General features: G+C 42.3%; 1 protein-coding gene across 1 annotated transcript in view; it reads left to right on the plus strand.

Annotated features, from left to right (window-relative positions):
- The window catches only part of LAMA2 (laminin subunit alpha 2), a 1,492,466-nt gene that overhangs the window by 767,509 nt on the left and 698,741 nt on the right, over window positions 1-26,216 (plus strand). The window contains 1 exon segment of the mRNA XM_029596813.1: window positions 3,677-3,888. Within this exon segment, the coding sequence (XP_029452673.1) occupies window positions 3,677-3,888 (212 nt within the window).

Consider the following 26,216-nt stretch of genomic DNA (forward strand, 5'->3'; position numbering starts at 1 on the left):
GTTCAGTCACATACGCCCGATAGAGAAACTTAAATTGCATCTCCCGATAATACATGCCCTCTACAACAGAAGGTATAGTCCGGAAGCAAGTTCTAAGTGTATGCAGTGTCAGCACGACCAGCCCATCCCTATTCCAGCGCTCCAACAGACCCTGTAGGTCAGCTGCTTTGGAGTATTTGACCAAAGCCTTATAATATGTGGACACTGAGGGTATCTTCTCACCATCTAACTGAAACAGATCAACTAAGGAGTGGAGTGCGCTCACACTAAACATATCGGGGGTGAGAGATCGAATGTAATGCTTTGCCTGCAGGTAGGAGAAGATCTGTGTCCTACCAAGATTATACATTTTCTGTAATTCCGCCAATGTTAGTAAGTTCCCCTCCATATCAAATAAGTGCCCCAGACGTGTTACCCCTTGACGTTTCCAGGCACGGAACCCTGGAGTTTGAGAACCAGGGGTAAACTCTAAATTACCTTGCAGGGGGAGAAGATAGGCACATACCCGCGAAATCCCAAGTAGTTTTGTCACCCTCAGCCAAGCCTGACGAATCGGCCTAAGGGCAGGAGATTGAGTGAGCAAGGAGGGCAGAGATTGAGCAGGGGCTTGTAGTACATAATTTAAAGCTAAGGGGGCTACCAAGGCCTGTTCAGCCGCTTCAGGAACAAAGGTGGGCCGGTCTAAAAGCCAGTCCCGGACCAGACGAAGGTTACCCGCCAAATTATAGAGCCCAAGATCAGGGACTCCAAGGCCCCCCTTCCCCCAAGGCGCCCGCAGGTTAGTCAATGAAATTCGAGATTTACCGCCCTTCCATATAAAGTGCCTAAGTCCTTTATCTAGTGAGGCCAGATCCTTTTGTCGGAGACAGACCGGTAGAGTAGTGAGTACATAAAGCCACTTGGGCAACAGGACCATCTTAAACATATTGATACGACCACTTAACGACAAGGGCAATCCCTGCCAGACACGCAATTTCTCCAAAGTGGCGGACAATAGGGGTGGGATATTAACCTCATAGAGCATACTAGGGTTCAGTGTTAGATGTACCCCCAGATATCGTATCGGTCCTGCTGCCCATTGCAAGGGAAAGACGCCCTCCCAGGACGCATGAGTCATGTCTGGGAACGCCATTGCCATCGATTTCCCACTATTGAGCCGCAACCCGGCAAATGTGCCAAAGGTCTCCACCAATCTAAGAAGAGCTGGAAGGGAACGTTCGGGAGACGTAAGGAATACCGCTATATCGTCAGCGAATGCAACATATTTAAATATTTCAGTTTGCATCCGAATACCCCTAATGATGGCCGTACTCTGAATAGCCAATAACAAAGGTTCCTACTGCAATAGAAACAATAGGGGGGAAAGCGGGCAGCCCTGTCGCGTGCCCCTAGAAACCGGAAAGGGCTCAGAGTGGGAGCCATTCCCGAGGATCAAGGCCACTGGATTCCGATACAGCAAATATATAGTTTCCAAGAAAAAACCAGTGAAGCCCATGGCCTTTAAAACATGAAAAAGATATTCCCACTCCACCCTATCGAACGCTTTTTCAGCGTCAAAACTAACCAGTAAGTAGGGAGATTCCAGATGTTGCCCCATAAGCATGGCCGCCACTAGCTTCCGAACGTTGGAGATACCATATCTGCCCCGGACAAAGCCCACCTGCCCGTGTCCAATTAAATGTGGGATCACAAGTGCCAAACGTTCAGCCATAATCCTCGCCAGCAACTTTTGATCCGCATTAAGCAAAGAAATTGGGCGATAAGCTGCCAGGGAGCACGGGTCCTTACCCGGCTTGGGAATTAAGGTGATGTGTGCCATATTAGCATGCGCCGGGTATTCCCCCACCCTAATCAGGGAGGAAAAAGTTCGGGCCAATACCGGTCCCAACTGGTCCACCAAATATTTGTAAAATTCCGACGTAAATCCGTCAGGTCCGGGAGCTTTAAAACGTTTGGCTTGGTGAATGGCCCCTCGAACTTCCCCCTCCTCCAGCGGTCTATTCAACCACTCCCGGTGTTCAGGCAATAGCTTAGGCAATTCCACGGTGGCACAGAATCGCTCACAGGCGGCCGGTTGCCACCCCTCAGATGTATAGAGTGACTGGAAGTATTGACGAAAGTTATTTAAAATACCTTCTGTATCTGAGATCATTTGACCCCCGGGGGTTTTAATGGCCGCTATATGATGGGATCTATGAGTAGTCCGAATCAAGTTGGCCATAAGTTTCCCAGATCTATTACCATGTTTATATAACTGAAACTTATAAAATAGAATGCTCTTTTTCGCCCGTTGATGGAGCAGAGTATTCAAAGCCCCCTGTACCACCAAACAGCTGAAGCAGCCGGCTCTTAGCCTGTTGCAGTTGTGTCGTAAGGGTGAGAATGCGTTTATCCAGAGTTTTTCGGCGATGTGCTACATAGGCTATTACATCCCCCCTAATAACCGCCTTCCCTGTGTACCAGAATAATATTGGGTCATCAGAGTGGGATGCATTTAATCGGGCATATTCCTCCCATTTGTCTACCAGGTATTTTTTAAAATGAATATCATCTGCTAGATAGTAGGGGAATCTCCAAAATCAAGTGTACGATTGATTCCTGGCTAAGTGTAGATCTAACCAAATCAAAGTATGGTCCGAAACCAATATATCACTAATGCCCGCATCATTTACCTTAGGAAATAACTGGTTACCCACCAATAAATAGTCTAATCGGGACCAAGTATGATGTGCTCGGGAAAGGTGAGTGAAATCCTTCTCCATCGGGTGTAACGTACGCCAAGCATCTAATAACTGCAGGGATTTTTCAATATTGCGAAAACTGTGGCTATGGCGCATATCCTGTGGGGTACACTGAGATTTATCCATGTGCGGGTCTCTTACCACATTAAAGTCGCCACCCAAAATTACCGCATCCTCCACATAAGGAATCAATAAACGTTGCACAATTCTATAAAATTCAGGAGTATAGTTAGAAGGTGCATAGATATTACAAAGGACCAGTGTTTGACCATACACGTATCACTAGCAGTATATATCTCCCCTGTGGGTCTTTCTGCACAGTTACTAATTTAAATGGCAACTGTTTCTCTGTTTTGCTTTAAATGTGCTACCTATTAATTTCATGGCATGTACCCTTGCCCTAGTACTATTTGAAAGAGTAAATAACTATTCCCTATTATCCTGTTCCACCCCTGCCCAAGATTTTATAGATCTCTATCATATCTCCTCTCAGCCATCTCTTCTCCAGGCTGAAGAGACCTAACCTCTTTACTCATAGAGGAGCCATTCCATTCCCTTTATCATTTTGGTTGCCCTTCTCTGTACCTTTTCTAGTTCCGCTATGTCTTTTTTGAGATGTGGTGACCAGGCCTGCATGCAATACTCAAGGTGTGGTCACATCATAAAATAATACAGTGGCACTATACTTTCCATTTTATTTTACATTCCTTTCCTTATCATACTTAGTATTTTATTTGCTTTTTTAACCACTGCTGTGATTTTGGTGCCAGTTTATAACAGAGATCCTATGGTTTCTGTGCTTGCTTTCCTATTACCTAGGATTAGAGGCTAATACCTTACCTATTGCTTGAATAGTGTAACAGCTTGAGTTTTACAGCATTCTGTACTTTGGTTATATCTTTGATTTCTTGTTGTCTTTCACCATTTCTTTACAGGGTAATGGCTTGAAGATTAGCACTACACAGGAGGGGATTAACCTACAGCCATTTGAGGAACATATTGAAACGGTTGTTCTAAGTCCGGAATTATTCACCCTGCATGGTACCAACTATCCAGTCAGCAAAAAGGATTTCATGACTGTCCTGGCAAGCATAAACAGACTTCTTATACGAGCTACATACAGCAGTGAGAAAGAAGCTACCTACAGGTAAATGCATATTCAGGGCTGTATTTGTTGGGTTAATCCTGCTTTTTAATTATTATTTATTTAATTGGGATTTAGCTCACACATTTTCATTGGTAGCTCAAGTAGAGTTACATTTAGGTACAGTAGGTATTTCTCTGCCTTGGAGGGCTTAAAGTGTATTCCATTACAGATGCATTCCATTACAGATGCACATGATTTTTAGAAAATACCCAAACTCATATATAGGACAGAAAGAGGCAAGTGATGATAGCTTGGTGTTTTTTGGCCCAATCAGGACTAGGCCATAATGTGCCAAACAGATGGGAGGAATAGAGAAACATGATATTCAGTGCATGCCTCTATCAGTGTCAGTCCATGCTTTATTTCTATTTCATAGTAAATTCCCTATGCATTATGGCATTCATTCAAGATGAAACATTGGTTCATTACACCCCATAGAGTGTTATGCATTTATTCTATAACCTCTTTCTCTCTCTCCCCTTTTTTATTTTTAATTTATGCATTTTCCAATACAATTTTCAAGAATCCACCAAACAAAATAAACATGTGGCAATCTAAATAAAATAACAAAAAAAAAAAAAAGAAATAAAGGAGGGAAAAACATATCTTATTATCCTAAGTCCTCAAAATTACTGGGGATTCAAATCACTATTCAAGGAAATCATAAAATATTCCGAAGAAAATAAGCACTCCACAAGGGACCATACCTATCTAATACAGAACATTAACTTGCCTAACTGAAAAGTTAAATAGTTGTCAGAGTCAAAGACATTCCTTCTGCAGGGATCTTATCTCTCCCCTTTTGTCTTCCACCTTTTCTCATTCTTTCGTGAGTTTTGGTATTCAAAATGGCGCTGGCGCTACTTTTGCCCTCATTGACATAGTGACATAGTGACTTTTGCCCTCACTGACATAGTGAGGGCAAAAGTAGTGCCGGCGCCATTTTGAATATTGGCAATACAGCCCGCGTGCAGGAGGTCGCTCCTGGACCCCCGCTGGACTTTTGGCAAGTCTTGTGGGGTCAGGAGGCCCCCCCAAGCTGGCCAAAAGTCCCTGGGGGTCCAGCAGGGGTCCGGGAGTGATCTCCTGCACTTGTGACGTGACTGCTAAAGACTAAAGATCTCCTGCACTCGTGACGTCGGGTGACAGGAACCAAAATGGCGCCGGCGCTACCTTTGCCCTGTCATATGGTAAGGGCAAAGGGCCACCGGCGCCATTTCTTTTAACGCAGCCGTGGCCCGAGAGCGGGAGATCGCGCCGGGACCCCCCCACTGGACCCCAGGTAATTTTAAACATTTTGGGGGGCTTCGGGAGGGTGGGGGATTTATTTTAAAGGGTCGGGTGGGTTTTAGGGTGCCGGTTTTCCCGCCCTCCCCCTCCCCTGATTTACGATTTTTTGACAATAAATCGGGGGAATTGTTATTGTATCACGGCTCTAACAATTTTTGACGATTTAAAATATATCTGACGATTGTTTTAAATCGTCAAAAAACGATTCACATCCCTAATATCAACTATGATATCCAGATCCTTTTCCTGGGTGATAACTCCTAATATAGAACCTAACATTGTGTAACTACAGCATGGGATATTTTTCCCTATGTGCATCACCTTGTACTTGTCCACATTATATTTCATCTGTCATATGGATGCCCAATCTTCCAGTCTCGCAAAGTCCTCTTGCAATTTATCCCAATCCACTTGTGATTTAACTACTCTGAATACTTTTGTGTCATCTGCAAATTTTATCATCTCACTTATGGTACCCCTTTCCAGATCATTTATAAATATATTAAAAAGCATTGGTCCAAGTACAGTTCCATGAGGCACTCCACTGTTTACTTTTTTCCACTGCGAAAACAGATCATTTAATCCTATACTCTGTTTTTTGTCTTTTAACGAACTGGCAAGCCACAAAAGGACATCGCCTCCTATCCCATGATTTTTTAGTTTACTTAGAAGCCTCTCATTTTCCAAACATGACAAACTGTTTGACATGTTTGGAAAATGTTTAATAAATCTGTTGTAGTACTGCTAAAGACCATTGGATGGCATTTTTAGATGTGTAAGAATTGTAGTTTAGTCTGATAATGTGATTATGGGGAAATGGCGTGCTTGTTCCCTTAAATATGTTTTGGTGGATTTTGCCCTTTTCTACTCCTGCCCTTCCAGAAGTACAGTGGGTAATAAGGACCTCCAAACATGTGACCAACTGGAGTAGCCAGCCTATGAGCTGGTAGTCCCAGGGACCCCTAAAGAGTGAGTAGAATCCTATAGAGGCTCTTCCCCTCAAGGAGAGAGTCCCAAGGCTGTGAAGAAGGGGAGGTTTCTTTCTCCTCCCAAGGAACTAACCAGGCAGTGAAAAAAATAGAAGTTTATGTCTCCTGAGGAAGTAGGCCAGGAAAGAGAGTAGGGCTGAGTCTGAGCTGAAGAGTGCCCCAGAGTGTCCTTTGAGCGCAGTAATCCAGGAAAGCTGCATGAGAGGAAGGTGGTGAAGAATTCAGATGAAAGATTGAAGACCAGAGGAATATGAGCAGATCATGTAAACAGGAGTTGCAATACATCCCCTTTAGATGTGAATTTTAATATGGGTATGCTAAAAAGTGAATCCCATTCCTTAAACAGAGTTCAGATTAACTCTTATGGTTGATCCAAGGAAAAGTACTTATGTGGGGAAAGTAGATGGAGGTGGAGGAATGTAATTATTATGTTCCAGAGATCATTTCTGATGTATATGATTATGACTGTGAAAGCCCATGAAATTCTGATGTATTCAGTGAGTAACACTGTAACCTGCTTCTCATCCATGTAAATAGTTGCTGGCTGGTTCATCCAGAAATAAAGCTAAATGCTGGAAGTTTGAAACATGGTGTCTTCTACTCTTATTGAGCCAGCACTAGGGTAAGGCATGGGATCAGACTTCATGGAGGGGAGCTGAAGGGAATTCTCTCTGTTTGGTCAGAGAGGTTATTTGGTACCCATGCTGTCTCTCTACAGGTCCACTTCACCATCTACATGACCAAACCTGAAAACTCACCCAATACATTTGGAAGAGATGATCCTTAATCAATAGGGAAACCTCTTCTATCATTTTATGTACCCCAACCAGGGGTTACACACACACAAACCATTTATTTCCTAAATGGTGTGGACTCTATTCCTGCCAATAATTGGTAGTCTTTCTCCAATCCCTTCTTCAGTGAATATTGAAGAAAAGTATTTATCTGGCATTTCCATTTTTTTTAACTCATCCTCCTCCCCTCTGTTTTGACAATCCCATCTTCACACTTCCTGCTTTCACTGACATACCTGAAAAGTCTTTTTACTTTACTGGAACTAGGCAGCCTTTAAAGGTCGGAGGAGTCTTTTCTGAAAGACCGGACTCCACCTTAATCAGGGTGGAACCAGGCTGCTGGCACTAACCTTTAATAAGTAGATAGAGCAGCTCTTAGAACAAGGGGGAATGCTGACGGTCACTCAGCAGTGCATAGTTGAGACGGAAGTGTCTTTGAAAGATACTAATGAAACAGGAGAGTTAGGGAATCCCAATAGAGAGGTTCCAATAAAAGCAAAATGAGTCCATGTGCCTATAAATAAAGAACCACCTGAGTTAAAAGATTCCAAATTAACCCCTATTAATTGAAAAGCAGGTTGATAATACAAACAAAAAACACACTTTGAAATGTCTGTATGCTAATGCCAGAAGTCTAAGATGGGAGAGTTAGAATATATAGCTCTGAATCAAGAGGTAGATATAATTGGCACCACTGAGACCTGGTGGAAAGAGGATAATCAATGGGACAGTGCTATACCATGGTACAAATTATATCATAGTGATAGAGTGGATCAATTGGTGGGAAGGGTGACACTTTATGTTTGGGATAGCATAGAGGCTAACAGGCTAAAGATCTTGCAGGAGACTAAATGCACAGTAGAAACTTTATGGGCAGAGATCCTATGTGTGTTGGGGAAGATAATAAATATAGGGGTATACTACCGTCCAGCTGGTCAAAATGGTCAGACAGACAAAGAAATGCTAAGAGAACTTAGGGAGCCTAACAAATTTGGCAGAACAGTAATAATGGAAGATTTCAATTTCTCCAATATTAACTGGCTAAATGTACCAGGACATATTAGAGAGATAAAATTCCTGAATGGAATAAGGTGATTGCTTCATGGAGCAATTGCTTCAGGAACCAACAACAGAGGAAGCCATTTTAGATCTAATTCTTAGTGGAATTCACGATTTGATATGAGATGTAACAGTGGTGGGACCACTTAGCAATAGGGATCATATGATCAAATTTGACTTAATGACGAAGAGGGATAAGTAGTAAATCTACAGCTCTAGCATTAATCCTTCAAAGGGGAGATTTTGATAAAATGAGGAAAATAAGAAACAACTGAAATGGGCAGCTACAAAAGTTAAGAGTGTATAACAGGCATGGACATTGTTTAAAAATACCATTTTAGGAACGCAGTCCAAATGTATTTCTCACATTTACAAAGGTGAAAGAACATAAGAAAATGCCATACTGGGTCAGACCAAGGGTCATCAAGCCCAGCATCCTGTTTCCAACAATGGCCAATCCAGGCCATAAGAACCTGGCAAGTACCCAAAAACTAAGTCTATTCCATGTTACCATTGCTAATGGCAGTGGCTATTCTCTAAGTGAACTTAATAGCAGGTAATGGATTTCTCCTCCAAGAACTTATCCAATCCTTTTTTAAACACAGCTATACTAACTGCACTAACCACATCCTCTGGCAACAAATTCCAGAGTAAAAAAGAACTTTCTCCGATTAGTTTTAAATGTGCCCCATGCTAACTTCATGGAGTGCCCCCTAGTCTTTCTACTATCCGAAAGAGTAAATAACCGATTCACATCTACCAGTTCTAGACCGCTCATGATTTTAAACACCTCTATCATATCCCCCCTCAGTCGTCTCTTCTCTAAGCTGAACAGCCCTAACCTCTTTAGTCTTTCCTCATAGGGGAGCTGTTCCATTCCCTTTATCATTTTGGTAGCCCTTTTCTGTACCTTCTCCATCGCAATTATATCTTTTTTGAGATGCGGCGACCAGAATTGTACACAGTATTCAAGGTGCGGTCTCACCATGGAGCGATACAGAGGCACTATGACATTTTCCATTTTATTCACCATTCCCTTTCTAATAATTCCCAACATTCTGTTTGCTTTTTTGACTGCCACAGTGCACTGAACCGACGATTTCAATGTGTTATCCACTATGACGCCTAGATCTCTTTCTTGGTTGTACCACCTAATATGGAACCCAACATTGTGTATTTATAGCATGGGTTATTTTTCCCTATATGCATTACCTTACACTTATCCACATTAAATTTCATCTGCCATTTGGATGCCCAATTTTCCAGTCTCACAAGGTCTTCCTACAATTTATCACAATCTGCTTGTGATTTAACTACTCTGAACAATTTTGTGTCATCTGCAAATTTGATTATCTCACTCGTCGTATTTCTTTCCAGATCATTTATAAATATATTGAAAAGTAAGGGTCCCAATACAGATCCCTGAGGCACTCCACTCCCTTCCACTGAGAAAATTGTTCATTTTTATCCTACTCTCTGTTTCCTGTCTTTTAGCCAGTTTGCAATCCACGAAAGGACATCGCCACCTATCCCATGACTTTTTACTTTTCCTAGAAGCCTCTCATGAGGAACTTTGTCAAACGCATTCTGAAAATCCAAGTATACTACATCTACCGGTTCACCTTTATCCACATGTTTATTAACTCCTTCAAAAAAGTGAAGCAGATTTGTGAGGCAAGACTTGCCCTGGGTAAAGCCATGCTGACTTTGTTCCATTAAACCATGTCTTTCTATATGTTCTGTGATTTTGATGTTTAGAACACTTTCCACTATTTTTCCTGGCACTGAAGTCAGGCTAACCGGTCTGTAGTTTCCCGGATTGCCCCTGGAGCCCTTTTTAAATATTGGGGTTACATTTGCTATCCTCCAGTCTTCAGGTACAATGGATGATTTTAATGATAGGTTACAAATTTTTACTAATAGGTCTGAAATTTCATTTTTTAGTTCCTTCAGAACTCTGGGGTGTATACCATCCTGTCCAGGTGATTTACTACTCTTCAGTTTGTCAATCAGGCCTACCACATCTTCTAAGTTCACCGTGATTTGATTCAGTCCATCTGAATCATTACCCATGAAAACCTTCTCTATTACGGGTACCTCCCCAACATCCTCTTCAGTAAACACCAAAGCAAAGAAATCATTTAATCTTTCCGCGATGGCCTTATCTTCTCTAAGTGCCCCTTTAACCCCTCGATCATCTAATGGTCCAACTGACTCCCTCACAGGCTTTCTGCTTCGGATATATTTTAAAAAGTTTTTACTGTGAGTTTTTGCCTCTACAGCCAACTTCTTTTCAAATTCTCTCTTACCCTGTCTTATCAATGTCTTACATTTAACTTGCCAACGTTTATGCTTTATCCTATTTTCTTCTGTTGGATCCTTCTTCCAATTTTTGAATGAAGATCTTTTGGCTAAAATAGCTTCTTTCACCTCCCCTTTTAACCATGCCGGTAATCATTTTGCCTTCTTTCCACCTTTCTTAATGTGTGGAATATATCTAGACTGTGCTTCTAGAATGGTATTTTTTAACAATGACCACGCCTCTTGGACATTTTTTACTTATGTAGCTGCTCCTTTCATTTTTTTTCTAACAATTTTTCTCATTTTATCAAAGTTTCCCTTTTGAAAGTTTAGCACGAGAGCCTTGGATTTGCACACTGTTCCTCTTCCAGTCATTAAATCAAATTTGATCATATTATGATCACTATTGCCAAGCGGCCCCACCACCGTTACCTCTCTCACCAAGTCCTGTGCTCCACCGAGAATTAGATCTAAAATTGCTCCCTCTCTCGTCAGTTCCTGAACCAATTGCTCCATAAAGCTATCATTTATTTCATCCAGGAATGTTATCTCTCTAGCGTGTCCCGATGATACATTTACCCAGTCAATATTGGGGTAATTGAAGTTTCCCATTATTACTGCACTACCAATTTGGTTAGCTTCCCTAATTTCTCTTAGCATTTCACTGTCCGTCTCACCATCCTGACCAGGTGGATGGTAGTATACCCCTATCACTATAGTCTTCCCCGACACACAAGGGATTTCTACCCATAAAGATTCAATTTTGTATTTAGTCTCATGCAGGATGTTTATCCTGTTGGACTCTATGCCATCCCGGACATAAAGCGCCACACGTCCTCCCGGGTGCTCCTCTCTGTCATTGCAATATAATTTGTAACCCGTTATAGCACTGTCCCATTGGTTATCCTCTTTCCACCATGTCTCTGAGATGCCAATTAAGTCTGTCATCATTCACTGCTATACATTCTAATTCTCCCATCTTACTTCTTAATCTTCTGGCATTAGCATACAAACATATCAAAGTTTGTTTTTTTGTTAGTATTTTCATTCTGCTTTTTAATTGATAGGGATAAGTTAGAATTTTTTAGCTCAGGTGAGTTTTTAGTTACAGGCACTTGGACTATTTTTCTAATTATTGGAACCTCACTCTCGGGATGCCCTAATTCTAATGCATCATTAGTATCCTTTGAAGATACCTCTCTCCGAACCTTGCACTGTTGAGCGACTGTCGGCTTTCCCCTTTGTTCTAGTTTAAAAGCTGCTCTATCTCCTTTTTAAAGGTTAGTGCCAGCAGTCTGGTTCCACCCTGGTTAAGGTGGAGCCCATCCCTTCGGAAGAGACTCCCCCTTCCCCAAAAGGTTTCCCTGTTCCTAACAAAACTGAATCCCTCTTCCTTGCACCATTGTCTCATCCACGCATTGAGACTCCGGAGCTCTGCCTGCTTCTGGTGACCTGCGCGTGGAACAGGGAGCATTTCAGAGAATGCTACCCTGGAGGTACTGGATTTAAGCTTTCTACCTAAGAGCCAAAATTTAGCTTCCAGAACCTCCCTCCCACATTTTCCTATGTCGTTGGTGCCCACATGTACCACGACAGCCGGCTCCTCCCCAGCACTGTCTAAAATCCTATCTAAGTGACGCGTGAGGTCCGTCACCTTCGCACCAGGTAGGCATGTTACTAGGCGATCCTCACGCCCACCAGCCACCCAGCTATATACATTCCTAATAATCAAATCACCAACTATGACGGCCGACCTAACCCTTCCCTCCTGGGCAGTAGGCCTTGGGGAGATATCCTCAGTGCGAAAGGACAATGCATCACCTGGAGAGCAGGTCCTTGCTACAGGATCCTTTCCTGCTGCACCTGGTTGGTGCTCTCCCATCATGAGATCTTCTTCCTTCAAGGCAGCACCAGGGTTCCAGTCTGAAGTTGGGACTTGACTACTATGTCCCTGAAGGTCTCATCTATATACCTCTCTGTCTGCCTCAGCTCCTCCAGGACTGCCACTCTAGCCTCCAGAGATCAGACTCGTTCTCTGAGAGCCAGGATCTCTTTGCATCGCATGCACATGTACAACTTCTCACCGGTGGGTAAAAAATCATACATGTGACACTCTATGCAAAAGACTGGGAAGCCCCCCTCTTGCTGCTGGACTGCTGCCTTCATCTCAATTTTGATCAGTTCCTAGTTAAGTTTTAGGTTGCTATGGGAGTAGGAATGTGTCTAACGTTCTTTAAATGTATTAGTGAATTCACTATGTGTCTGGTAGTGGCCTACTGGGGTCTGATCGAATTCTCAATAAAGTTTTTGTTGATTTTTTTTTTTTTTTTGTGAAAGTGGCACCTGCCTATTAATTAAGGGATGAGCTAGGGGTGGGTGGGCGAGGGGTGGGAGGGTTGGGAAATACAAACAGTCTAACTTCAGTTAGACTGTTTGTATTTCCCAAGAGAGCAGTGAGCCAGAGTGACTCACTGCTCTCTTGATTAACAAATGTTGGTCCCTATTCAAACCCAATCACACTACCTCAATACCTTTCCAAGGTGAGTAACTGAGCTGAACTATTCAACCTTTTTACTTAGGTATACACTGCTCCTAGTTCTGCAGACTTTTAAAAATAAACACACTACCTACTGCTTACTAGCTACCTTATTGACTGACTATTTAAAAATACAGTCTAACTTGTTTATTCACTGCCTTTCTGATTATTAAAGACACAAACACACTAAATAATATTCCTAAATAGTTAACTTTGCCCCAATACTTTTAAAAAAGACAATGTCCCAAGCAAAAACTTACTGATTCCTTTCAGCCACCAGCAAGGTGATCCTCTCCTCTCAGTGTTAAAAGGTGAGGTGAAAGAAGCTATTTTAGCCAAAAGAACTTCATTCAAAAAATGGAAGATCCATCTGAAGAAAATAGAAAAAAGCATAAACATTGACAAGTTAAATGTAAAACATTGATAAGACAGGCTAAGAGAATTTAAAAAGTAGCTGGTCATAGAGGCAAAACGTCATAATAAAATTTTTAAAAAAATATATCTGAAGCAGGAAACCATTGGACCATTAGATGATTGAAGGGTTGAAGGGGCATTTAGGGAAGATATGGTCATCATGGAAAGACTAAACAAATTCTTTGTTTTAGTGTATACTTATGAGGATGTTGGAGTGATACCCCTTCCAGAAACTGCTTTCAAGGGTGATCTTCAAATGAATTGAATCAAATCACGGCGAACCTGGAAGATGTAGTAGGTCAGATTGACAAACCGATGTGTAGCAAGTCACCTGGACCAGATGGTATTCACCCCATGGCTTTGAAAGAACTAAAAAAAAGAAATTTTAGATCTATTACTAGTAATTTATAAACTATCATTAAAATTGTCCATTGTACTTGAAGACTAGAGGGTGGCCAATGTATCCCTGACATTTAAAAAGGGTTCCAAGGGTGATCCAGGAAACTATAGACCGGTGAGTCTGACTTCAGTGCCAGGAAAAGTCATGGAAACTATTGTAAAAATCAAAACCACGTGGTTTAATGGGACATAGCCAGTTTGGATTTACCCAGGGGAAGTCTTGCTTCATGAATCTGCTATATTTTTTGAAGGGATTAATAAACCTGGATAAAGGTAAGTCTGTGTATCTAGATTTTCAGAAGGCTTTTGATAAAGTTCCCCATGAGGTACTCCTAAGAAAATTAAAGTCATGGAATAAGAGGCACTGTCCTTTTATGGCTTGTAAACTAGCTAAAAGATCAGAAACAGAGAGTAGGATTAAATATTGAGTTTTCTCAATGGAGAAAGGTAAACAGTGGAGTGCCTAAGGGATCTGTACTTGGCCCAGTACTTTTTAATATATTTAGAAATGATCTAGAAAGGAGAACAATTAGTGAGGTGATCAAATTTGTAGATAACACAAAATTATTTAGAGTTGTTAAATCACAAGTGGATTGAGATAAATTGTAGGAACATCTTGCAAGACTGGCAAATGGGATTTAATGTGGACAAGTGCAAAGTGATGCATGTAGGCGAAAATAACCCACATTGTAGTTAGGTTCCATATTAGGAGTTTCCACCCAGGAAAAAGATCTTTGCTTCATAGTGGACTGGACAAACATTGAAATCATCAGCTCAGTGTGCTGCAGCAGTCAAAAAATTGAATGTTAGGAATTATTAGGGAAAGAATGGTGAATAAAATGGAGAATGTCATAGTTCCTCTGTATTTTGAGTACAGTGTGCAGTTTTGGTTATCACATCTCAAAAAAGATAGAGTTGTGCTATAAAAAGCACATCTTTTTCTAGCACAACAAGCAATCATCTTTTAAAAAATTGACTATTTTTGACATCCCAACCAACACCATAAAACCATTACAAATGCTTCAAAACACTGCAGCCAGGATTCTGACTAAGTCTAACAAAAGAAATCATATTACCCCCATTTTGAAAAACCTACACTGGCTCCCAATCAAGTTTAGAATCTCTTACAAAGTACTAACAATCATACACAAATCTATACACAAGCTCATTCCACTGGAACTCAATATCCCTCTTCAGCCACATATACCCTCCAGACCGGTGAGAACAGCCTATAGGGATACTCTCCTCGCCCCAACCATCAAAACCTCATTAAATAAACATACTCTATCCACAGCAGCTATGGAACTCTCTACCACCAGATCTCCGGAAAGAACCTTGCCCTATCGCCTTTAAAAAGAGACCCAAAACTTGGCTATTCGAACAAGCTTTCTATCCATACCAATAATTTTCCGCTCAAGCTTTCCAAATATGTGCACCTTGTACCGTGACTCCTTTATTTTTATTTTTAGCCAGGTCCTTCCGAGAAGCTCATTCTTTATTGTATTCTTTGTTCTTTAATCCCCAGTTTACTTGATCCAAGTTTATCCACCTGTTCGATGTAATTGCATTCGGTCATGCCTGTTTAATGTTATAATGTAAACCGAATTGATATGTAACTTTGCTACATGAATTTCGGTATATAAAAATGTTAAATACATAAATAAATAAATAAATAAAAAGCTCAGAGAATGGTGACCAAAATGATAAAGGGATGGAACAGCTCCTCTGTGAGGAAAGGCTAAAGAGGGTTAGGGCTGTTCAGCTTGGAGAAAAGACGGCTGAGGGGGGGATATGATAGAAGTCTATAAAATCATGAGAGGACTAGAATGAGTAAATGTGAATTGATTATGTTTGCTTTCAGATTATACAAGGACTAAGGGGCACTCCATGAAGTTAGCAAGTAGACATTTAAAACAAATTGTAGAAAATTATTTTTCACTCAGTGCACAATTAAGCTCTAGCATTCATTGCTGGATGATGTGATTAAGGCAGTTAGCATAGCTGGGTTTAATAAAGGTTTGGACAAGGTCCTGGAGATGTTCAATAAACTACTATTATTCGAATTGCCTTAGAGAATAGCCACTGTTTGTTACTGGCATTAGTAGCTTGGGATTTCATTACCATTTGGGTATTTGCCAGGAATTTGTATCCTGGATTGGCCACTGTTATAAATAGAATGCTGGGCTTGATGGACACTCGGTCTGACCCAGTATGACAACGTCTTGTTGTTATGTTCTTACCCTCTTAGTTTTTTTTTGTTTTTTTTCCTTTTTTTCTGCTCTCACATTTGCTTTTCTGACTTCTCTCAGATATGTTTTTCTGAAATCCTTTGTCTTTTTGAATACTGATGTTTTTGTTCTTACTTTTTAGCCAGTTCTTTGGGGAGTCATTCTGGTCTCTTTTTTTTTTTCTCCTTGCTTTTCTTTACTTTCCAGATATGAAGATTTGTTAATCTTACTATATCCCCTTTGAGTTTAGCCCACTGTCGTTCTGCTTCACAAAGAATTTTCCACCCTAGCAGCCCCTCATTAAGGTACTCTCCCATTTTAACGAAGTCCGTACTCCTGAAGTCTAGGACTTCGACTTTTGCATGGACTCCTTTCTGCTGTGGCTCTTCTATTAAACCACATATTTTGATAATTATCTGGCCTTCAGCAGACTACCTACCCAAACATTAGAAACACTATCTGCATTTTTAAGCACCTGATCCAGTGTTGCACCCTCCCTCAAGAGTTCTGTGAATATGTGCTTGAGGAAATCCGTTTGGAAGGAATCTAGGATTTCTCTACTTCTAGCCAAGTTTGCAGATGGCATGGCACTTGGGACAGTTGATATAAATCCTTTATAAAATTGAAACATTAATGGTCTTTCCAGAGTATCAAAATAGCTAATATGAACATTAAAATGTGTTTTGTATTCACACTTGAAATCACTACAGTGCTAGTTTACTGAATATTCAATTAATATGGTTTTCAGTAGAAATGTATTATTCACTTGCATTGACATCACAATGATTCAGGAGGAAATGCATCATAATATTTGTATTTCTGTTTGCACAATTCAGTATAGTCATGATGTCCATGAAATAACTTTTATTAAGATTTGCATTTTCTATTCAACTTTTAAGCCTTACCAGTGCCACAATTCTGCCATCTGGCTGAAAATTATGTCCCTAATTATGCTTCACTTCTGAGCATTAGCAGCAGGTGGTCTGGGTCATCTACAGGGAGCATCACACACTTAGAATTTGTGCATCTATTGCAAATGTTCTGGCATCTCCTTAAAAATTATGGATAACCTCATTTAAATATGAAAGTTGGCCTAGAAATTAGGGTAAACACTGATTAAGAAAACTTTTTTCCAATAGACAAGAATGATACAGAACTACAGTATAGTCTTTCATCATATGAAACTTGAAAAGAAACTTGCTCTGTTTGAGTTTCATAGTCCTTCAAGTAAATATGTTTCAAACTAAATAGAATGCCTTTCAACTCGTTTGTAGGCAAGAAAATATGCATACATAAAGTAAGCTAATAACCAATGGCCTAGCTCAGAAGAAAAATGCTGCATTTTGTTTTATTGAAAAAAAAAAAAAAAAAAGAATCCCTTGACACATTTCTCACCTCATGTATATTAATTCACATGTCAGCTAAGGTCCGGAGCAAAGATTCTGATTAAGTATGGGAGGGAGACGAGAGAGGTAATTTTACAGTTAAGGAAACCTGTACCCCCAGATGTTTGAGTCATGCAGCTTTCCTTTTTGGGGGAGCTGGCAGGGCATCATGAAGGTAAATCTGAACTATGATAAATACATCTTTTTTGAACCTAGAATTCAAAGTTTGGAACCACAATGAAAAGCGAGTGTAACAAACTGCATTGCAAGGCAGTTGAGCTACCCTCCATGTCAAGAAAGGGCTCTGGACAAATTTTCAGCATGGGAATGTTACCCTTGTCTGTTAGGATTCATGTTCTCATGGCAGCAGACAAGCTACACTGATGTTCTCCTTTGCTTTTTACTGTTTGTATGTAGGAGTCGACAGTTGACTGCTGACAATAACCATCAGCTTTAATATTTAGTCTAAATGCTTAGCGAGAGACAGTTAATGTGTCTCACAATGGCTTTGGAATTCAGCTCCCCATTACTGCCAGCACTGTGTATTGTAATTAATCGGAGCGTGCCATCTAGGAATAAAAATGACCATACTGAGGAGCAAGTATGCTACAGCTTTCTTAAATGAATAACTGTTTTAACTGTTAAAACCGTTAAGCACATTAAAATCTCGTTTGCCAAATAGCAAAACCTAATGAAAATTGGAACTGTTCAGTGAATACAAATGTACAGTATTATTGTGTGCAATGCTTATGTGCAACAGCCATGCATGAAATCAAACTATATTAAACATAGTAGTAAGGGGAGCACCTTCAATTCAATAAGCAATTGACTTTTCTTAAATCCTGTGATATGCTGTATGCTTTTTTTTTTTTTTGCCTTATGTATGCTCCAATTTCCCCAATTTAATTAACTTTCGATCTTGGTGATAGTCAAGATAAAAATGTTATTCCTGCTGCCACCAATCATTCTGGTTGGAAGGCTTGCATGGTTCGCAAGAATGCTTGGTTTGTGAAGAAAATGTTGACTCTAGCATTAGTTTTTTCATGGGTTCCACTGCAGTCAACACTCCAGTGAAAGCCAGTTATTCACTGTTAAGCAACATACATTGATTTGACACCTCTACTTTATATAATAATAATAATAATAATAATATATTAATATTTCATTAGCTCTGCACGTTTGGTAGAAAAAAATGTAGGCTGCTTTGATAACACAAAATGTGCCTATTTTCTGCTGCTTGGCTCAGGTTTGCAATGATCTTTTAGCTCCTCTAAAGTGTTTTGGGTAAGACTTTTAATACATTCTTTTTGAGATGTAGGTATTTGCTGGGTTATTAGTTCCTGTTAGTTATGTAATTGGTTTTCAAATAGAAACTGATAGAAATATGGTGAGAGCAAAACTTGCTCAAAACCTGTAATTACAAACTTGGAAAATATTGCATACTTAAGTGCCTCTTCATAAGAATTTTTCATAACTGAGCAGGTGTGATACTGGCTGACTGCCCTCCCATACAAAGGCATGTAACACACAAAGGAATCAAGACATTGCTTTGGGTTATAAATGCCACAGCTGTTTATTAGATAACTAACAAGGAAATCTAATTAGGGTGCTTGAGCCTGACTAAGCCTATCTCAGCCCCTGGGAGGTGCCATTAGCTCTCACTGCGTCCCCTCCTGGTGGTTGCTCAAGGCCTGTATTACTGCCTCAATGACAACCTAGGTGGTCCAACCAGGCAGGCCACCATGCAGCACATTCTCCTCTCCTCTTATCAGTAAACAGACCCGCCGGGTGCCTTTCTGGGCCATTTGCTGGGCTCATTTTCTGTCACACCCTAGTCACGCTTTCTTCGAGCCCTCTGGTTAGATATTCATGGCCTGGTTGGGGCAGAAGGCCATTTCAAATAGCCAGGTTTTCAGTTATTTCCTGAATGTTGGGAGGTATGGGGTAAATTTGAAGTTGAGTTGGCAGGGTTTTCCAGAGGATGGGGATGGATCCTGAGAAAGTTCTTTACCTGCTGTTGGAGAGTCTGATTTCTTTGGAGCTGGTACAGCTAGGCTGGCTTGGTGTTGTGAGCTGAGCACAGTGGCTGGAAGGGGAAATAGGAAGGTGCTCAGCCTTTGAGGACTTTCAAAGCTAGTAGCAAGATTTTGAAAATGGCGTGGTAGTCTATTGCAAGCTAGTGTAGGGTGGGCCTAAGGTAGGGGCAAGCTCTGAGGATTTAAACAAAGGTGTAAGGGGAGGGGAAGGGGCTGCTTCCAAATCCTTCCTTTTGCTTAACACTTTTTTTTTTTCTTACTTTTGTCACTACATGGGGCGGCAGAGGGGGGGAGAGGTGACATGGAATCTGAAGGGGAGTTTGGGCAATATTGGAAGGGAGGTTATTTTGGCCACTAGGGTCCTTTAAGATGATGCTGTCCCAGGCTGTGGGGCCACCATTGTGAGGCATTCTTTGGGGCTACTAGCTTGCAGTATTTTTCCCTGTAGTATTTTACCACAGAAGAAAATACCATGGGATTTGCTAAGCTTCGGTTCTTGCTACTGCAGTTTAGTAAATCCCACAATATCTTTCCCTCCAGGGAAAATCCTGCAGCTTAGTAAATGAACCCCTACATTTTTATCTAGAGGGCTGCCTGGTTTTGGACTAAGCAGAGACATAGTTCGTCAGTTACATTGATTAGAGCAGTCTCTGTGCTGTGATGAAGTCAAAACCCAGATTGGAAATGATCCAGGTTGTTTGTGGCTTGCAGAAAAACTCTTAGTAGTAGGTGGACTGCTTTCTTGATGATCTTGCTGAGGAAAGGTAGGTTGATGAAGACTGGGCCGCAGTTCTTCAAGATATTGGAGTCCAGATTAGGCTTCTTCAAGGTGTTATTAGGTATTTTGGTAAAAGGCCCTTTCATAGCGAGGAACTGATGATTAGTTGGAGGCAGGTGAGCAGTCCAGATTTGGCTTGATGGGTCAGGAAGGGCAGGGCTCTTTTGTGCAAGTTCTAGATTGAGTTGCTCGAGTATGGAATCTAGATCTCTGATGCAAAGGGACTGGAAAGAGCGGGGGTGGGGGGGAGCTCCAAAGGTATAGTTGTTTTGCCTGGGGAGTGGGTCTCCTTTGGTGGTGGCATCTAGTTCTGCTTAGATATGGCTGATTTTGTCAGCGAAGAATATAGCAAGATTGTGTTATGCCTGGCAGTTGCAAACTCTCTACACTCCTGCCCTTCCCAGGTCTGCTCACTGCGTGGGCCTGCCTGCATCACCGCCTTCCTCGGGCCTCCTCGCGGAGGCATGGACGCCACTACTTCCTACTCCGATGTCGGGCCCTACTAGGCATGTGCGCGCATCACAAGTCCCGCCTTTGAAGCCACTTCGGCAGGAACCTCAGGGGCGTCCCCGTTTGATGATGTCATCGGACTCCTGTACTTAAGCTCCATCTTCGCCCTCAGCAAGCCGCCTTGGCAACAAGTTCCATATGAGTCCTAAGCCTGCCTCTTGTTCCTGTGACACCGCTTCCTGCCTGCATCCTGGACCCTGTCTGGCACCCGCTCCTCGGGGGTCAGTGTGCACTCCTACGGGGACCTGCTCCCCTGGCCTACCCTGCTCCTCGGGCTGGCACCACACCTCTTGGGTCCTATCCAGCTACCAGCTCTACCACTCGGGTATCCCTTGGAACTACTGCAGTGACTAGTGAGTCCTCTGCTGGCCTTCCCCGCTCCTCAGGGTTGCACCTGTGCTATTCAAGACTGTCTGCGCTCTCCCACTCCTCGGGCTACGCTTACCATTTCAGAGACTACCTTGAGCTCCCCCGCTCCTCGGGGCCTGCTTCAGGATATACTACCATTGCCAGCTGTCCCGCTCTACGGGCCTGCTTCTCTACTGCTCAGCTGGTTCTCCTCCAATCTCTGGGTACCTGTCTACGTGAGCTGCTGGAATCAGGCTCTGGCTTCCCCGCCTTGTGGGTTAGCCTACACTCTCCTGTCTACGCCCACTACGCTGCAGCTGTGCCCCTCGGGGCTGTCCTATCAGATAATCTCCTGCACGGTTATTCCTGCGCCCACCGTTCCGCGGTCTGCCTGGCACCCTCTCTCTTCAGACTCTCCAAGTACTGTCTATAGTCTGCTATCCTATGGGGGCTCACCTCCTGGCCTCTGGGGATCTCCCCACTACTGTGACCAGAGCTTTTCGCTACTCCAACACCTTGCCTCCTGACGGTGTGGACCTGTGGGGCACCTCCCCACGGGCTGTATCAACTCGCATCTTGGGCCAAGGGTCCACACACATACCATCATAACAGATTGTTGTAGTATTTATACCCCGCCTTGACTTGCTTTCAGTATATAAATCCAACTTCATCTTGCAGCTCGTGCCCAATTAAAAGTTGGGCTATGAAAGTCTAAAAATATATTGGATCCAAAAATTTGGAAGTCAAATTAACAAGTTCTACATTTTAGTGAAATGATCTACAATATTTAAGTGAATTATCATCACATCTTTTTTTTTAGAAAATTAAATAGATTTTTTGGGAATTAAAATATTTCCAAACTGAGGATATTAGAAAGCAAGGAGGTCAATATTCAAAGCTATTTAGATGGCTAATTCACAAGTTATCCATCTAAGAGGTTATAATTTAGACAGATAAAAAAAAAAGATATGTTCCGGGGAGGAGTTATCTGGTTAAATTAGCTGATTTTCAAATCTATAAGGCTAAATTAGGTAGATAACTTTAGATCTGTTCAATAGTGACATTAAATTTACAGGACAATTGTTTCATGAGGGGAATTTCTCTCTCTTCAGCAATAACATGATAAAGTGGAAGGGGATGTGGTTCCAATTTTTAGGTACGGTATTTTCAGCTACATGGTATTCTTACCTCACAGACAGGGAAAGACAGCTATGGGAGGAAGCTCAAGCCTTATGAACTATTTCTTTCGCGAGGACTTGTAACAAAGGTTTAATTTCTAAAATTTATATGATGTTACTTGATAAATTGCCCAGCCTTCTTGAAGTGTATAAAGCGCTGTGGGCAAGAGACTTGGAGAAACATCTTTGTGGTGATGAGTAAGATAGCATAAATTGGAGACTCTTCCAAGGTAACATTTTACGTATGACAGTTCGGGAGAATGGTTACAAAATATTGTATTTTTGGTACCATATGCCTGTCAGACTACATAGGATGGGATTCTGTGCGTCAGACAGCTGCTGGAAAGGTTGTGGGCCGGTGAGCTCCTTGTTTCACATGTGATGGACTTGGCCCCATATTTCAATTTATTGGAAGGACGTGATCTTCTGGTTTCATGATACTACTTTAGTTTTACTTCCATGAGACCCAGCATTGATTTTGCTGGGTGTACCGTCTCCAGGAATCACTCTCTCTCTCATAGGGGAATGACACGTCTGGTGATCCATTCATTTGGTTGATGCAAAGCGGACTTTAGCCCAATCCTAGAACTTGCTGCAAAAAAATGTCAATTACACTGTGGATCCAGATAATATGGAAAGTATTTTCAATGGAACTGATGACTTTTGAAGTGAGAGACCAATACCAGAATGTTCCAGAGATATGGAATCCTTTCCTGAAATTTTCCAGGGAGAGCATGGGGAGGGTGGCAACAAATGCTGCTGGGAGTTAATCAAGTTTTCTTGATTGACCTACTAAACTGGGATGGGGGGGGGGGGGGGTAAGGGAAAACATGGGCCCTTCTAGCTTTGTTGATGACTTTGTAGGGTCCTCCAGATCTCATAACAACTGCACTTCGTGCATTTGTCTTTTACTTCTCTATTTCCATCTTACTTCAATGTGACTGTTGAAGCTAAAAAAAACAAAAACAGAGCATGGGATAAGCACAGAGGATCTGTAGTGATGAGAGGATGGAAATGAAACACACTGGGGAAATCTACATAGAATAACAGTTACAGCCAAAACAGCAGATAGAGCAGCTTTTAAACTTGATCATGGAGGAAAGTTAATAGTCCCTCAGAAGCGTGTGGTTCAGAGAGAGGTATTTTTTAAAGGATACTAGCAAAACGGGAAAATTAGAATATCCCAATAAAGAGCCTGTGGTAAAGAGTGAAGTAGCCCAAATGGAGAACATACATACGGAATTTCTCCAAAATACCTGTATCTGTTGCTATTAAACAGACTGTGATTACAAATAAAATAGAAATACAAATAAAAGCATACTTTAAAATGTCTGTATGTGAATATCAGAAATCTGTCTGTATTATACTAAATTATAGACATAATAATCAGCTCAGAGACCTGGTGGAAGGAGGATAACCAACGGGACACTGATTGCAGGGTTCAAATTATATTGACGTGACAGGGCAGATTAAATTGGTGGAGGGGTGGCCCTATATGCTAAGGATGGCATAGAGTCAAGCAGGATAAAAGTTCTGCAGGAAACAAATTGCAATCTAGAATCCTTATGGAAGGGTTTCCCTAACATTTAGCCATTGTGACCCTGTTTTAATACTTGAAAATGAGAACTAAAACAAATTAGCAGGGGAACACTCAAATAATCATTCCATTGTTTCTTACCCTCCCTGCATTCCAGCTGATCCTCTTTCTCAACCACCATCTTTTCCAGCCGATCTTTTTTCTCTACCTCCAAACCCTCACTTAATCATCTCCCTTTCAACTGATTCCCTCTTACATCTCCCAGTTCTTCCCACCTCCCCAGCCTATCTTCTCACCCCTCTACCCATTTTTAGGGATGAGAATCGTGCTGACGATTGAAAATATCGTACGATATTTTCAAAGTCATCAGAAATCGGGGGCTCCCCGAAACCGATAGGAAAACTCCACGGAATTGTTCGTGGGGTTCTCTTATCGTTTTGGGGAAGGGCGGGAAAAACGGCACACCAAAACAATCCCTAAACCCACCCAACCCTTGAAAACTGTTCCCTTAGCTTCCCCCACCCTCCCAACCCCCCCCCCCCCAAACGTTTTACAAGTATCTGGTGGTCCAGTTGGAGTCCCGGGAGCAATCTCCCACTCTCGGGCCGTCGGCTGCCACTAATCAAAATGGCGCCGATGGCCCTTTGCCCTTACCATGTGACAGGGTATCCGTGCCATTGGCTGGCCCTGTCACATGGTAGGAGTAATGGACGGCTGGGCCATCCAGTGCTCCTACCATGTGACGGGGCCAGCCAATGGCACGGATACCCTGTCACATGGTAAGGGCAAAGGGCCATCGGCGCCATTTTTATTAGTGGCAGCCGACGGCTCGAGAGCGGGAGATCGCTCCCGGGACTTCCACTGGACCACCAGGTACTTGTAAAAGGTTTTGGGGGGGGGGTGTTCGGGAGGGTAGGGGAAGCTAAGGGATCAGTTTTAAAGGGTCGGGGTGGGTTTTTTGTTTATCGGCTTGGGCGCAGCCGATAAACAAAACTGCGATCGGGCCGCACGAAAAAAAACTAATGATGTGAATCGGAACCAGAATTGGAACCGATTCCGGTTACGATTCACATCTCTACCCATTTTTGCATCCTCCAAGCAAATCCCCTCTCACCCCCAAGCTCCTCTTACAATCTTCCAAGCGATCCTCTTGACAGAGAATCGCTTGGAAGATCACATTCCCTCCTTACTCTCATCCCCTATCCCCTCCCAGCCTCTGCTCCTTCTCTCTGACCCTTTTCTCACATTCCCCAGCTCCTCTCTTATATTCTCCAGTTGATTTTCTGTCATTCCTCCTCTCACCCTGCCACAGTCAATCCTCTCTATACCCTCCTTCATGCCCTCTCCTGCTGATTCCCCTTCTAAAATCTCCTGTTTTCTAATCCAGCTGTCAAACCCCTCCTGTACCTGATTGCTTCCATCAAGCAGCCCTTCCTCCAAACATCCCTAAGCCAGGGTCAGCGGTAACTTTTTCCTTTCGACCCCAGGCCAATAGTGGATGACAACTGGTAGAAAGAGAGAACAGGATGATGACAGGAGAGAGGAGCAGTGGCAATTTCCACTGGTCGGTGCACACTCAACACTCCCCTCCCCTCATGGCTGTTCCTGAGCTCGACAGTGATCTGTAAGTGACAGCAACATTAGTAATGTAAGTCAGAGCACTACCCTGCCTTGACTCTAATCCCTCTTCACGCAGGGCTTCCTGTTACCACAGAAATTCATATGAGGCTGGGTTTGCTGCAGGGCCTATGAAAGCTTGCTGACTCACAGGCCCAATCTAGCTTCTACTACTATTGAACCTGCTGCTGGTGCCTTGAAAGTGCTATTGTTTGAGGCACTTGTGACCTCAGATGAAAGTTTTATAACCCCATTTGCTTTCATGACCCACAGCTTGAAAAGCATTGCCTTATGGATAGGATTTCCAAGTATGATGGGGAAGAGTACAGTGGTGAAAGTATACTACCACCTGCATTGCCAGGCTGAGGATACAGACTGTAAAAAGCTAGCAGAAATTAGACTCCACTGACCTCCATTCTCCAACCACCACCTCAGGGGTATGACTCCATTGTCTGCTTTTCCCCAATTACCACAACTGGGGCATGACTCTGCTGGGTTCATCTGCCTGCTTTGCCCCAAACACTTTTATCACCACTGGGGCATGTCTCCACTGAGTTCCTCTTCTTCATTTACCCCAATATCCACCATAGTAGTTTAACATATTATGCATCAGCCTGCCTTGCTCCAACCACAACTTCTGGGGATTTGAAGAAATAAAAAATCCCTAAGTTTCACTACCATCCATGCAGCAAAATGAATTATGACTTCACAAAAGAGACACAGCCTATATTTCAGAGGAGAAATACAGAGATGAGGAACTTATGACAAACTGCAGCACATGACTGCTTATCTGCTTTGCAGCACATACTGTTTAACCAGGCCTCTCTTAAAGAGTAATATCTTCTCTCAACCAGCAGAGAAGATCTAAAACAATGCAGATCAGTGTGCATGTGAGGAGAGACTGATCTGAGGCTTCAGCAAAGCTCAAA

Source organism: Rhinatrema bivittatum, chromosome 3, assembly GCF_901001135.1.
Source record: "Rhinatrema bivittatum chromosome 3, aRhiBiv1.1, whole genome shotgun sequence".
Classification (NCBI taxonomy): domain Eukaryota; kingdom Metazoa; phylum Chordata; class Amphibia; order Gymnophiona; family Rhinatrematidae; genus Rhinatrema; species Rhinatrema bivittatum.